Here is a 16,070-nt window from a genome sequence, read left to right on the forward strand (position 1 = left end):
TCAGTAAAGTGTTAATTCTTTTCAGGTCATTTCTGAATGTGACCTATTTCCAAGTACAAATAAGAAACAAAAAATACTACATAGTTGAAGAAAAATACTGCTGTGTGTTGAGTAGGGGATTGCTGTTTCTCGAGATTATACCCTGTGAACCAGAGATCAGACAAATCTACAGCACAATTGAGGATGGGTCTTTTCCCTTATGGTGTTCCCTTTTGGATTTTTGGCTTACTTGTTTTTCCTAGCCAGCCTCCCTAGTTAAAGGGTGGCTTGGGACGTTGAACCTCAAGGTTTCATGATGGAGGCCCAGAAGAAGGTACAATATTTTCCAGGTTATGGTGAATTGTGCATATATACCATTCGTTCCCATAGTCCACTTCTCAGCATTGTCGAAATGTGTATCTCCTCCCAGGCCTTCTCCAGGTGCAAATGCATGGGCTAGAGTCCCTCGAGGCCCATCGAATGGATAGGAATCCCCGTGATCTAGACATATGGGGAGAAATGCCAGCAGGATTTAGTCTTTCTAGCAAATTTTGAGGGGTACATATCATCACAGGGAATGGACAACTTTTTGAGTAGCACTGACATTTCTCATACAAATAGATTTACTTTTCAATATTCATTTTTTGTAAGAGAAATCTCACATGCCAATGAGTGATCTATTAAAATAATAAAAGCAATATTTTGTATTTTAAAGATAGTAAGCATTACAAATTTTTAAAAATGTTCTTTTGTTATTGTATTTGTTGCACTGTCTATTAATTGGCACAAGGTCTACTGTAGACTATGACCATGCTGCAGATTACAAAAGGAGAAAGGCAGATGGTTATTCAGCCACCGTCTTGTCCACTCACTGGACTGTGAACATGTTGGCCAAGTGCTTTCAACGTATTATTTAGGGGGTGGCAGTGAGGGAGGAACAAATTAGGAGTTTAGGATTAACGTATACACATTACTATGTATAAAATAGGTAACTGAGAATGAACTACTGCATAGCACAGGAAACTATACTCAACATTTTTGAGTATAGTTTAGTAATAATAACCTATAAGGGAAAAAAATTCTGAAAAAGAATATATATATATATATATATATATATATATAAAACTGAATTACTTTGCTGTACAACTAAAACTAACAACATTGTATATAAAGTATATGTCAAAAAATTGCTAACAAAAAAACAAAACAAAAATATGATCTGGCTAAGACAATGATAGTAAATTGGACAAGCATGTGCTTTCTGCTTGTATAGCCCAATATAATTTAAGGACGTGTCAAAAAAAAGAAAGAAAATTTCTCTGTAATTTTGTTATCAATTTTGCATAAAACTCCTGAAAGCAACAGAAGTATTTATAAAATTACAGCTTTTAAAGCTTAATAGGCTTTTGTTTTAGTATCTATATTTACTTAAAAGTAAAGAATAAAAAAGGAGGAAGGATAAAATGAGGGATATTATAGAATACATTTCACAGATTTTCAGAATTTTGGTGAGAATACCTTGCTTTATTTAAAACCAACAAATCAAAGTTCTGGTGTACCCTTCCCCAAGTTTCAGGGCAGTGTTGTTTAATCAGTACATGCCCTGAGGTCCTGGTTAAACGGCAGCAGAGTGCCCAGTCCACTTGTTTTAGGGAACAGAGCACCAACTTGGAAGATCAAGAGAGAGCCAGATGTTAGCCCCATCACCCCCAAAGCTGCGCCAAGCCACACGGCCCTGCCGCTTCCCCGGGGGGTAGCCTTGACCCTGCAGGAGGGGCGAGACCCACCATGGGCCAGGTCACCCCAGGGCCACCTCTCAAAGGCTCCAGCCCAGGACTTGCTTGATCCTCTCTCCCAGCTTCTACGCATGTCTCTCCCCAGTGACATCAGATTAAAATTAGGATAAAGACTTTAAAGAGGACACTTAGAAAGGTTGTCTGTGGAGGGAAAGAGGCAGGGATACTCACCTTGATTCTGAGAAAGCTGAGAGGGAAAGGACTTACACGGCCTTTCCTTCATTTACTACTAGACCTGTTTCTCTGAAACAGGGGCGAGTGAGGGATGGAGTGTGCAGGCTGGTGGCAGGCCTGGCAACTCCACAACAGGCATCTGAAGCGTGGGCCAGACAGCAGTGACAGCCGCCCTCCTAACCGCCGCTGCCCGGGAAAGCTGCAGGAGCTCTGTGGGATTGACCCTCAGAGAGGATTCAGAGGGGGCAGATCCTCAGCTAACATGAAGGGGAGCGATGGACACCGTCATGGGGATGGGGTGAGGGCAGAGGGTCTCCCAGTCATCAAGAAGCTAAACCTGACAGAACTTGGCCCTGACAGGGCAATGTCATGGCGAAAATGGATTATGCCGAGGCTGTTCTGTAGCTCAGTCATGTGGACAACTCCCCAGCTCTATTTTCTGACTAGATAAAGGTCGTGACTTTGCCATGATCTCGGCCTCTGCCCTTCACAGCTCTGAGACTTGCTGCTCACATGGATTAAACATTGTATGAGGAAAAGTATTGAAATATTTTTCCTCTGGACTAATAGACAAAATCCAGGAAGTACCACAGTACCTCCGGTTTCAAAAGAGATCATAATGTCTGCTTCGCCCGCGTTGACTCTGACAAAGTTCAGAGGGACGGCGCTGCTCCAGGCCCGCAGGGCCATCTCCATGGCTCTGTCCACTTCCGCAGGGGTCATGGAAGGGGTGTACTTGGATATTCTGTCAATATAGAAGCAACACATTTTCCTTTTAACAAGTGCTCCTAAGTGAAGAAAGTGAGAATTACGTCAAGTTCATATTGAAAATAAAAATAGTGAAATATAAATCTACAATTTAGAGATTTTTCTAAAAAATAATGATTCTTATTTTGCTTTCATCTTTATTACATTACTGAAACGTGCTAACATAAGAAAAATGAAGGGGTGAAAAAAAAATTTGAGATTTCTGATGCTGAAACAGTTTGACTTTTGTTGTTATTACACATCACTAATTGGAAAGAATAATACCTGTGTAACTTTATGAGTAGCTAGAAGTCCGTTTTTCCTAAAGCGGTTTTAATTGAGAAGGGATCTTTTTCCCCTAAAGGGACCAAAATGTTTCAATTGTAAAAAGTAAAGACAAAGGGCTTTGAGGTTTTGTAAATTCTTATTCAAAGACAAGAAGGTTTTCCCCAGGGCCAAGGGGGAATGTTTTTTCTTAAAATAATGTACATCTTAAAGAGGAAGTGGTGGCTTGTCACAAGGATGCTCACTTGGGCTGAAAAAAGCTCAAGTCTTTCTTTCATCAAGTCCTGCTCTGACAATGATCTTGGAAGGCATAGAAGGATAGAGCACTTTGGATACAGTGGGTAGAGACCGTTGGTGTTTTTCTAGGATGTGCCACTCTGGCACCCAGGGGCTGGGGATTCTAAGCTGCCATAAAGGAAGGGCGAAAGAAAGGAACTGCAACCTCGGACCTTGGGCTCAGGTTGAGTAGTGGGTGCAGAGTTAGAAGCGAATTCTGTAAATGCCCACCTTGAGAGCCAGACACACAGTCTACTTCTCCAGGTTCTAGCCCTGGCCCTTGCCCATGGTAGGTGCTTAACAAACACTTGCTAAATGGATGAACTAATGAATAAAGCTAGTGTTTTTTAGGGCCTACTCAGTTGTTCTCAAAGTTTAGGACCTGTGATAACAATTCAGAAAACTTGTTAAACACACAAGCGTGATCAAGAAATCTTCATTTTAATAAGTGTCCCATGCTATTCTGATGCAGGTGGTGCAGTCTCAGCCAGAAATCAACAGTGGTTGTCCTGGAGGCCCCAGGGGAGGGGACCATGTCCCACAGAGAGGAAGGGAAATAGCTAAACCCAGCAACTGAGAGGGAAGGAATAAGATCTCTCACTTCAGGAACTGGGTCCAAGAGGAGGGAGCTAGAGTGTCCAGAGCGGGAACGGGGACTATTAAAGGGACCAGTTAGTGTTTTCCGAATTTGCCGCTCCCACTGCATAACATGAATCTGTGCTTTGTCATGGCTATGTATAGTCAGCATCCCCAATTCTCTCATATTGTAGATAAGTTATCCATCCCCACATAGCGGCCTGTGTGTGTTGGGCTGGAGAAAACAGGCATGGAGAAGGGATGCACCAGAAAGGAAGAGCACGTGGACAGAGGTCCTCACCCAGAGGGTCTAGAGACTGATACAGTAGCAGTGATGACAGCCGACGTTCTGGGAACACACGCTAAGGGCTGGACCCGGTTCCAGGCACTTTTCAATGTGGTACACCCGCTAACCCTCAAAGCCGCCTTCAGAGGTGATAGTATCACTCTATGTTTCATGACTAGTCAGGAACTGAGCCCAGTTCTTTATGGCTCCAAAGTTTATGCACATAGGCACTAGGGTATATTTATCTATTTCAGTCCTCTGCATGCTAAGTCACTTCAGTCGTGTCCGACTCTGTGTGACCCCATGGACTGTAGCCCACCAGGCGCCTCTGTCCATGGGATTCTCCAGGCAAGAACACTGGAGTGGGTTGCCATGCCCTCCTCCAGGGGATCGTCCCGACTTAGGGATTGGACTCCCATCTCTTATGTCTACCTGCTTTGTCTGGAGGCTTCTCTACCACTGCCACCACCTGGGAAGCCCTTTCAGTTCTCTGCGTGTGTGTTAGTTGCTCAGTCCTGTCCGACTCTTTGCGACCCGACGAACTATAGCCCGCCAGGCTCCTCTGTCCGTGGAAATCTCCAGGCAAGAACACTGGAGTGGACTGCTGTTCCCTTCCTCCAAAGGATCTTCCTGACCCAGGGATTGAATCCTGGTCTGCATCGCAGGCAGATTCTTTACCGTTTGAGCTACAGGGAAGTCCTTTCAGTCCTCTGGGCTACGTTAAAAGAAGTTATTCTGAGATCCAGTAGCTACACAGAGTGCTAAGGTAGTCTCTATTCCTCTTTTTTGGAGAAGGGGAGCGGAGGAGAAGGAGAGTTGTTCAGGAGGAAGTGGACGGTCAGTGTGGGTGTGTTGAGGGGTTTTGGGGAGTGCCCAAAGAATATTACCACAAGAACACTATACTTCAAATCCCAAGTTAGCTTGATCTATCCCCTTGTCTTTGCCGTGTGTAATCACGGACTATGGCTTCCCAGGTGGCGCTAGTGGTCAAGAACCCACCAGCCAATGCAGGAGACAAAAGAGAAGTGCGTTTGATCCCTGCATCGAGAGGATCCCCTGGAGAAGGGTGTGGCAACCAGTATTCTCACTTGGAGAATCCCATGGATGGAGGAACCTGACCGGCTACAGTCCATGGGGTTGCAAGGAGTCGGACACAACTGAAGTGATATAGCACAAACGTAATCACAAACTACGTGCTCAGAAATGTTTAGGAAATGTTTACACAGTTTAGGAAATGTTTAGGAAAGTTTACACAGTTTAGGAAAACTTCCTGTGACACAGTTTAGGAGATGATGGGAAAGACTTCATGAGTTTATACAAAAATTTCCTCTCTTACCTCGTAATCTCTTGGGCGTTCAGTTTCTTTTAGGTGTTTTTTTTCCCCCCAAGAAAGATCTTCGAGGCATTCTTAAACTGAAGCAGAGACTAATAGCTGTATCCAGAGTGCCACCTTATGGACTCAAAGGCTCATAGCAGCTAACAAGTGGCCTAGAGGAATCATCAGATCTCTGCTTGGGTTTGGGCTCTCAGCTGTCACAAGGAGTCACCGGAGTGCTGGGACAGCTTAACAGCTCGTTCTGTAGCTACCCCCGTCCCCTCACAGGGTTTGCTGATTACAGTATTGGAAACACTCTTCAGCAACCAACCTGCCAGCGAAGGTCAAGGTGGGAAGAGATGAGCCGCGGCAGATTGCTTCCATCACACAGATAAGAGCTGTATCTCACCTCCTGAACATCGATAACAGTAAAATGCACTATAATAATTAGGAAGCACCACGGCCGGGCTATCGGAGGTGGACCGAGCAGGGAAGGAAGCCAGCACTGGGCCCGCAAATGGATGCGGGCTGCGGGGCTGGAGCGCAGGCCTGAGACACCAGAGCACAGTGCGGGGGTCGGTTCGGGCTGGGTGAGTCCCCTTGGGTGATGCACAGTCCTTGTTCCCCCTGGGGCAGGACGAAACCGGAGGATGGCCCCGGGGGCTGGGCTCATGTGTGGGAGCGGCGGAGGACGAGGCAGAAACGGGGAGCCGGGGCCTCGGGGCGGCCAGCTCCCGCGTGGCCTTCGGGTCAGGCGCGGATGTCTCGGGCCATCCCTGGGAGACCTGGTAGCTCCTCCACATGCTGCCGCAGCTCTCAGCTTGGACTTGTGGTTTCCCATCTCTGACCTGGAGCTGCGGCTATTTGCTTGTATTTCTCCCCAAAAGGCGAGGGAAAATGATGTACTTACCTTTATCTCCGAAACTGAATGCCTATGGCAGACATTTAATAAATTGCAAATAAATTATTTCTGGAATTAATAATAATTAATTTCTTACTTCTAATTTAGAAGATTGTTTTAAGAAAACTGGTTGGTACCATCAGGTTATTAATCTTAGACAAGATTCTTTTACTTTATGGAAAAATGTGTTGTCTCTAAACTGGTAAAATTGTCATACCTAAAATGGCCACTCATTACGACAATCTTGAGGTCATGTTTTCTTGTGAATTCTCCATTGTCTAAAGAATAGACCAAAAAAGTTCTCATTCTCTCTTATGATTGGGGCGAGTCATGATTTTTATACACATCAGAAGGAAGATATTTTTCAAAGAAAAGAAGGAGAGGGAGGCTATTTCTCTGTGAATTTGGAAAGACTCGATCTCATTACCTGTATGTCAAAGTATTTTTTTTCCATTTGGGTTCACCTGGGAAGAGGCGATAGTTGGCCACATCAGGAACTCCGCAGCGAGGCCTCTTGATCACGTCCATGGTAGCTCGGTCTAACTTCCCGGTGACTCGGAGGCCGAAGAACGCCTGCAGCTCCTTAATCTTTTTAACCGTGGAATTGCCTCCTCTTGCAACCATCTCCCCAATCTGGGGCCCTCCTTTTTTTGTGTAATACTTGTCAAGGTACGCCTGAAACGGAGAGGCAGGCTGACGTCGACAGCACAAGCTCTGAGCAACACTCATGCTCAGGTAAGACAGAACAGTATTCTTGTTACGCTAAAGACAGTGTGCACAGCATTTGCCACTTTTGAAAAAAAATTAGATATATTTGCATAGATAAAGCTTAGATACATAAGTCCAAGTTATTAACAACAATTATCTTTGGGAGGTGGGATTTTAGATTTTTTTATTTGCATGCATTTCGTGGTTTTTCTACAATGAACTGCTATTTTAAGAGAAAAAAAATTAGAAAGAAAATAATGTGAACATTTTCTCCACAGCCCATTTATTTGTATTGAAGTCTTTACCAGTTTGCAAAATAAAGACTATCCTATTTCTCTGTAAGCAACTATTAGAGTCGCCTTTTCATTATACACTGTGCAAGATTAGTATGTTCTTAACTCTGTGAGGCCTCATATTATGTGAAAGTAATAGGTGTCAATCTGTTTTCTGGCTGAGACGTTTAAATAATTCAGGTGTGTTCAATATGTGGGGTGTTTTTCAATGGGCAGGTTTTCTAGGACTGTTTGTTTGTCCCTTGAAGCAAATAGTAGAAAATTAGTCATAAATATAATGTTTTCATTTGCATTTAAAGGCTTAAAACCCCTAATATATCACTCAAAACACTCTATGACTTCTCGGGTGAAGTGAATAACGTAGTCATGCAAAGGCAGGTTTAGTGCCTGCTGTTGTCCTAGGAATTTCATCCACCAAACTTGTTTCAGGAAAACAGAAAGCCGCTAAAGATTTATACCTGCATTTTATTAAACATAAATGTTTAAATTATATGTTATTGGGTGTTTGTTGTATATAAATAATATTATTTGTATATCATATGAACTATATTCAGAAACTATGTGTTTTATTATATTCTATATAAACTATGTGTATTATTCATTTCTGTTAAATATATTTATGTATAAATAATAAAATTTTGGAAGTAATCTTAATATCTAATAGGGAATGTGTTAGATACATTATTATATATTGATATGAAGTAATACTAGGCCCTGCTAACATCACATTTTTGAAAAATATTTAGTGGCATGTATAATGATTCAGTATAATGGCAATACACTGAGAAAAGCAGAAGTGAAACCTTTATACAGATTATAATCACAATTTCATACATAAACCAAATCATATGACGTATATGTATTATGTTCATGTTTATTATATCTGTATGTTAATATATCAATAATAATGTTAGCATGTATATTAACATTTAAAATTAACACACTAGTCAATGCATTGGTAATTAGCACATATATAATTTATTAATATAGTGAACATAAGTAACATAAATAATGGAAGGAAATATATCTGAATATTAATCTTGCTTATCTCTGGGTTGTAAAATTATGGGTGACAATTTGTCTTTATCCTTTCCTATATCCCAAAGATTTGGTATCAACATAAGCTGTAATTGTTAAGCAAAAAGTGAAAAGGAGTAAGACTCACTTGTTTAGATAAGGTGCTGTGTGTCCTTACTGTGTCCTTACTGTGGACTCAACCAGCCCTTAGTCTTTGGCCTGCTTGTGAGCAGACCTCACTTCCCTGGTGGTTGTTCTTTGTAAAATCTTAGTGAGATGAGAACTCAAGAGGAGAAAAAGGGTAAGGGAGCCCTGAAACACAGGAGAGGTGCCCTGAAATAGAGATGTGACTATTTGCTTTCATTTCCATGTCTCATTAAGCGATCTGATATACGCATTTATGTTTCTGATTCTTTTGGCAAGATGATAGTGATTCTCTGAGCTATTCTGTTTGCTCAAGCGGATGCTGCAGTCATACAACGCTCATAGTCTGAACTACAGCCTTTAGAGGTGAGCTCTGTGTGGAGCTCTGTGCTCCACATGTTCTGTGGCTGTTTAAATTTCAAATATTTTGTTTCCTGTTAGGTTACATGTTACAGTTACACTCTAAACTCTAGTTTTGATTTCACAAAATATGGTCCCATAAGAAGATGCTTTGGCCACCTGCTGCAAAGAACTGACTCATTTGAAAGGACCTTGATGCTGGGAAGGATTGAAAGCAGGAGAAGGGGCTGACAGAGGATGAGATGGTTGGATGGCATCACTGACTCAATGGACATGGGTTTGAGTAAACTCCGGGAATTGATGATGGACAGGGAGGCCTGGCGTGCTGCAGTCCATGGGGTCGTGAAGAGTCAGACATGACTGAGTGACTGAACTGAACTGAAGAAGATGCTTAATATGCATTAAATGAAAAGAGATTTATCACTATTATTATTATAGTACAAGCCAAGTTTGTAAATAGAAATGTGTGCACATGAATACACACAGATATACAGTGATAAACTAGGATGAGGTGAGGAAGTGGGGGGGAGGTTGCCAAAAACACAGCGATCCAGAAACATAATATCAAATGCAATATGTTTGGAAAAAACTTAAATTAAGGCAAAAAAAATTCATGGTGGAAAAAAAATTAAAATTTTAAATAAAGATAGGATCCAACCTTCAGTGACAGTCCTTCATCCTAGTCCCAGCCCCAAGTCATAGAAACTATTTCAAAAAATATAAACTAAGGGATTAACAGTTCTTATATGTTGGTGATGGAATTAAGAATAATACTTTTAAAATCATATATGTTTTATATATATGTTTGTTATGAACCTATAAAATTCTCAGAATAAAATGGTTCTTCTTCAAAATGCGCATAAGAGGCTAGGCCTGCAGCTCAAGAAGTTTAAGGCCAGTGATAGTAAATAGGATGCAAACCATCTTCAGTGAAGTAAAGGTAGAATCAGTAATGATTTCTCCTTAGAGCACGAGGACTGGTTGCTGCGGTGATCGGATGAGCTGCTCCCCACTGGGTGCTCCCGCGGGACACGGCTCTTACTGGATGGAGCACCGGCCGCCGTGCACACGGCCCATGGCCTTCTCCTCACTCCCACTCGGGGGTCTCACGGTCCTCCCTGCTGGGCATGATGATGCCTTCACAGTTATGGCCATGGCCTGACCCAGTTCCAGACACAGGGTGGATGTTCAGTTACCATTTGAGCTCTTATTCTTTAGGCAGAATATAGCAAATGTGCTTCTTTGAAGAATTATCAGATGTTCTGTGGTACAGAGAGGCCAATATTTTCTGTGCACTTTATTGCTAAAATTACTGACGAGGTTTTAGCATGCTTTCCAGAGTCAAAATGTTCAGTTAGGCACAAAGGTGCTCACCTAGAACTGTGCATTCTGTTCTAACACTTGTGTGCTGTTGGCTCAGCTCTTGGTTGTGGGATCAGCTGGGTCAAGGATTTCAGCCTCCCCAGAACTCTCCTACGTGCCTCCACCTCTTCATCCTCACTGGGAAAACCACAGGAGTCTGTCGCTGGTGTTTGGGTGATCCTCTTTCCAGCGGAATAGCAGAGGCCTGGAGAGCAGGCCCAGAAGCTCGTATCCCGCCCAGCTCTTACTGAGTGTGCCTTCCGAGTGTCCCTCCTGGGAGGAGTGAGCTTAAAGCTCAGATTTAAGTGCTCCTCAAGAGAATATAAACTTCAAGATACGATTTCTTCAACATTTCTTTCTGTTTTGGCAAAGTCACAGAAATGGAACTGTGTGAATTTTCAGCATGATAAATCCTAGGTTCTAAAAAGTGTGGGCAATTCCTGTAATTTCTTTTGGTATCAGTTTTCTCATCTATGAGATGGGGTCAGTGTCTATCCTTCCCACACCAAGGTGAGGATCCAATGAGATGCTCAGTGTGAAAATGCTTTGAAATGGATCGAAAGACCTTAACATGTTCCTACCCTTTTACTCACTAATTCCACTTCTGGAAATCTATCCTGAAAAAGTAATCTGTTAGATTAAGCTAATGTACAAAGATGTTCACAGAAATCTTATTCATGTGGAAATATTCCATGTATCCAAGAATATAAATGGGACAAACTATAGCTCACTTATTTTCTGAAATATTTGTCAGTTTTAAACATGATGTTTATGAACATATAAACATCAAAGTTTATTATGATATAATAATAAAAAAGGAAGGAACCAAAATTTGAGTATAATGATGATTTAAAAATATATTTATGCACAGAAAGTAAAAGGGTAGTAAAGGCCCCTGAATTTAACAATTTGTATTCGGAAGATTTTTTATTTTTATTTTTTCAATTTTAAGTTCATAATAATGTGATAGTAAAAGCTTCTATTATTTTAAGGACAACTTAACAGCCTGTATTAAATGTCATATTGATATTGCTATTTAAAAACAAACAAACAATAGGCTAAAACTCTGGACGATGAGACTAATTATTTCATTTTCCAAGCCTTTTGATAATTAGCCAATAAGAATTGAAAAGATACAAGTGAGCATGAAATGAATCAATTAAAAATCTGTTTACCTTTTCAAGAACAGACTATCCGTTCCTGGGTGGAGGAAGTGAATAGCACTTGGAAACACTTCCTGCCTGGAGTTCCCAGGCACAGGAAACCATTTGCCCTCTCTTGGTGAGCGATCCAGAGAGAAGCGAGCAGGGTGTTGTACTTAGCCCGGCCTGGACTCCCAGGCCCCGCTGTGTGCTGGCCTGACTCTGGACTCGGCGGTGTCCTCCTGCCATCTGGCCTGCTGCCCCAGGCTGCTGCACTCACTCTTTCCGCTGCCTGGACAGCTCTGTCTCCAGATCTTCACACGACCAAGAAGTTCAGGTCCACATCGTTCTTTCCAGAGTTCAGGTTCACTGCAAATGTCCCTTCCTCAGAGAAGCCTTCCTGGACTACTCAGGTGAGAATGCCCCCCTCCCCCTCCAGGGCCCTAGTAACTCTCTATCATCCTGGTAAATTTATTTTTTAACATCACATGGACACTTATCGATTGCCTGGTTTGTCTCCTCCCAGCCCTTCCCACTCCTCCGTCACCCCCATGTCAGTGCTGGAAGAACAGGAACTTTACTTGTTTTGTTCACTGATGTTTCTCCAGTGCTTAGGACATACCTTGGCACATAGCATATAGTAAGTGAAAGGGTGAAAGTGAAAGTCGCTCAGTCATATCCGACTCTTTGAGACCCCATGGACTATATAGTCCATGGAGTTCTCCAGGCCAGAATACTGGAGTGGATACTCTTTCCTTTCTCAATGGGATCTTCCCAACCCAGGGATCAAACCCAGGTCTCTCGCATTGCAGGGGGATTCTTTACCAGCTTAGCCATCCCTTCTCCAGTGGATCTTCCCGACCAGGAATCGAACTGGGGTCTCCTGCATTGCAGGTGGATTCTTTATACCAACTGAGCTATCAGGGAAGCCATTCAATACATAATTGCTAAATGAATAAACTTATGCTGTTTTATGAAATAGTCTATTTTCATGTTGTTTCATTTGTTGTATTGTTGCCTGAGTTGTTAGCTATTTCTTTAAACTATAAGGTGGGACAGTAATTCTTTCTAGTCATTGGGATGCACTTGGGAGGCTTGGCTAGATCATACCAGCCTGCTGAAGAGTGATACCCTTTCTTGCCCAGAGCTGATGCCTAGGGCCACTGCAGGCAGGAGAAGGCCTGTTTGCCAGGTGTCAACAAGTTTCCTTGCTCTTTGGTCGAAGGTCTTTCCAAGTATGCCGTGAGGGAGACTGCAGGGGGCTGGCTTGCTTTGGAGAGGAAGGATAAGGGGTCACTGTGAAAGTGACAGTGTCAGTCGCTCACTCATGTTTGACTCTTTGCGACCCCATGGACGGTAGCCCGCCAGGCTGCTCTGTCCAAGGGATCTCCCAGGCAAGAATACTGGAGTGGGTTGCCATTCCCTTCTCTGACCCAGAGATCAAACCCAGGTCTCCCACATTGCAGGCGGATTCTTTACCATCTGAGTCACCAGGGAAGCCCCAGGGAGTCACTAGAGATCCCTAACGTTCCAAGAACACTTAATTCTTTCCCAATACCCTTAGCAAGGATAGATTTATTCCAAGGCTCACTGACCTTATTCTTGCCTAGACCACTATGGGGTCAGTTAACTGTTTTCTGAAAGTCCAATAATTAATATTTTTGTTTCATCACGTGATTTCCACCATTGTGGTACAAATGGAGTAGAAGATTTGTAAACAAACAAGGGTGGCTGATTTGGGCCCCATGACCATAGCTTGTCTAAACCCGGACAAAACCATGATTTTTCAGCCACCAGATCAGTTCTAATCTCAGCATGACACTCCTTCTGGAGAGCCCAAAGACTAGTTGTCTGAATCAGAGTGGCATGAAACTGGGTAAGTGACAATTACATGTCAGGAGAAGGGAGACAAAGCCTGGTGGCAAAATACCATTGGAAATAGACCCAGTTAGTATTCTGAGATATGTTACTTAGAATTTAGTTCGTCTGAAAGTGGTTTCAAGTCAAAGAACGTTCAGCTCAACAGGTCCGTACTCGGCATCCACTGTGCTGTTTATATGGAGGGCTGATATTCAAAACGTGGAACGACCGGTGGGCAGGGGGACTGATCAGTTAGAAAGGAAGCATGGCATGAGCATCAGGAGGGACACGCGGTGTATACAGAAGATCAGCTCTGCAAAGCTGCCCACGAGTAAGAAGATCAGCTCTGCAAAGCTGCCCACGAGTGTAGCCTGGCAGGTGGGAAAGCAGTCCCCAGCAGGGCTGCGGTCACAAGTGTGCTGTCTGTGTGACAGATACACAAAACAGAGGCCCTGGTGCAAAAAGTCTCACTACACACCTTTCACTAATGTTGGAAATTCCTCCATCGAAGATTTATTTCTTTAGGCTAAATTTTGCTGCCTTTTCTCTAAATGTAAAAAAAAAAAAAAAAGCAAAAAATCCCTTCCCCCCCTGCCCCCCCTCAAAAAACCCCCAAAACAGTTGGAAGCAAATATACATTGAATCACTTTGAGTCACTCTTAGTCTTTGAAGGAATTCTGGTATGCTGAATGAATTATTTGTATTAGATCCTTGCCAACAGTCACTTGGGGAGATTTTAAAAGAGAAAGGTACAGAAAGTGTAAGTAAATAAGGGACTTTGGGAATATGCTTTAGAGAGGAAAGACCTTGGCATGAGAAGTGGGTTGGGATCCAAGAAAAATTTGGTTCACTCCAAATTTTGATCAAATTTGCCATGAGTATAAGAGCTGTTTTTCTGAAAAGTGAACACAGGAAATCTTTCTGTTGTGACTGTTAGGAATTTTAGCGCTAAATTTGCAATCCACCTCTACTGTGCAAATCTTAAACTTTGTTTTTTATTTTTCTTCCCTTAGTTTTCCTTCTATGTTGTTTCCCAAACACTTCTTTTGTCTTTCTGTAATGCCTGTATTTTTGCAAGCCCCCTCAAATTCTGTGTGCAGCAAAATACCTGGATAGATATTCATTTATTTATTTATGCAATCTTGCAACACAGACACTCAGCGTGTACTAGACACCAGTCTTAGCTGTACAGGGAATCATATCCATCAGACTTCAGTGGACTTAGAAGACGATTTCAAAACCATAACAGATTTTCATGCTTTTCTTATTATCCCCTTTAGATTTTCTGGGGCTGGAGGGGGAAGAGGGAATTGTGCAAAGATTCACAAACCTGTGCAAGGTGGTAGTTGTTCCTTGAGGTCCTGGGGGAGGCCGTGAGCAGGGAGGGGGCTGCGGTGGAAAACTTCAGAGCGGTGACGAGGAGGACAGCAAGGCCAGATGCAGGGAGCACCTTCATCTCCTCTTGGTGGATGGGTAATTATAGCAACCCTGGGGGACGCGAGACAGTGCATGTTTGCACTTCAACCTTGAGCTGCTTTTATAGAGTCAAACAGGTCTGGGCCTCAGAGTAAGGATGATTCATGTCTCAAAAGGTAATTATACAGCTCCTTTCTCCCCTGATGACGGGGTAACACAGTAGGACACAGGAGTCAGGGAAAGCTTCATTCTTTGCCATTTATCAAGTGGCAATAGGAGGAAAAACAGTCACTTTTAACGTAGCTTGTCAGCTATTAATAATTCCACGAACTGCAGTAAACATGATTAATCTGAACCCATCTCGGTTGAAACCTTTGATAAGTCTCAGTTTGGGGCCTTGTCCATTCTACTTGCAGGCAAGGTAAATAAATAGAATATACCTTAATTTGTCCTTAGTAATTCTGGGCTCCCCACACGCTCACCCCAATCACCTTCTGCATCCACCTGGATGTTTCTCAGAAACGAATGCTGCTTATAATGATGGTGCTGGGACACGTAAGATCCTGAGTCATCAAGGAAACAGTACATTATTCTGTGCTGACTTAGGGTGCAAGGTACACTGGTAACTGTTAGAAAGCTTTTGAATAAGTTAGCGCAAGAGAGATGTTCTTTGTTAACTGAGACATTAAATTCTGCCTTCTCTGTGCACTCTGGTTAACTAGAGTCATACTCTTGTTCCTGGCTCTGATTTAGATGGATCTTGACTAAGAAAATGCAGAAATGCATGCAGAAATGGTGCAAAATCACTTTGGCATCAAACAAATTGAGATTGAATTTTAAGATACTTTCTAGTTGTGTGATTTTGGACAAGTTATGTAACCTCTGAACATCAATTTGTTTAAATCTGCAAAAGACTAACAGTAATACTGTGTGCAAGCTCATCACATTACAGAGATAGCATAGCATGTAGCATGATGTCTGTGGGCACCACTCGCATCCAGTAGACCTGGGTTCAAATGCTAGTTCTGACACTTGTCCATATGACTTTGAGCAGGTTACTTAATCTTTCTCAGCTATGAAACTTTTCCTGAAAAAATGGGGGAAAAGGTGCCTACTTTGAAGAATTATTATAAAGGAGTAAATCAGGTCATAACAAAGCAGAGTGCTCAGTAGACATCAGCTTTTACAAAATAATGTTCAATTTATCTTTTTACTTTGATCCCAGGCATCAGGTAGGCTTTTAATTAATGTTCTTTGAATAGATGTGCTGTTATTTAGTTGCTCAGTGGTATCCAACTCTTTGTGATGCCCTGGACAGCAGCATGCCAAGTCCCCTGTCCATCACCAACTCCCAGAGCTCGCTCGTATATCCATTGAGCCAATGATGGTGTCCAACCATCTCATCCTCTGTCACTCCCTTCTCCTCCTGCCCT

General features: G+C 42.6%; 1 protein-coding gene across 1 annotated transcript in view; it reads right to left on the bottom strand.

The window, feature by feature from the left end:
- MMP20 (matrix metallopeptidase 20) overlaps positions 1-14,677 on the bottom strand; it is a 57,203-nt gene extending 42,526 nt beyond the window's left edge. Inside the window, exons 1-4 of the mRNA XM_020883416.2 lie at positions 14,552-14,677; positions 6,763-7,010; positions 2,546-2,694; positions 355-480 (exon numbers count right to left, since the gene is read on the bottom strand). Coding sequence (XP_020739075.1) covers positions 355-480; positions 2,546-2,694; positions 6,763-7,010; positions 14,552-14,677 — 649 coding nt within the window. The remainder of the gene's footprint in view (positions 1-354; positions 481-2,545; positions 2,695-6,762; positions 7,011-14,551) is intronic.
- Between the last annotated feature and the right edge of the window lie 1,393 nt (positions 14,678-16,070).

Source organism: Odocoileus virginianus, chromosome 10, assembly GCF_023699985.2.
Source record: "Odocoileus virginianus isolate 20LAN1187 ecotype Illinois chromosome 10, Ovbor_1.2, whole genome shotgun sequence".
Taxonomy (NCBI): Eukaryota; Metazoa; Chordata; class Mammalia; order Artiodactyla; family Cervidae; genus Odocoileus; species Odocoileus virginianus.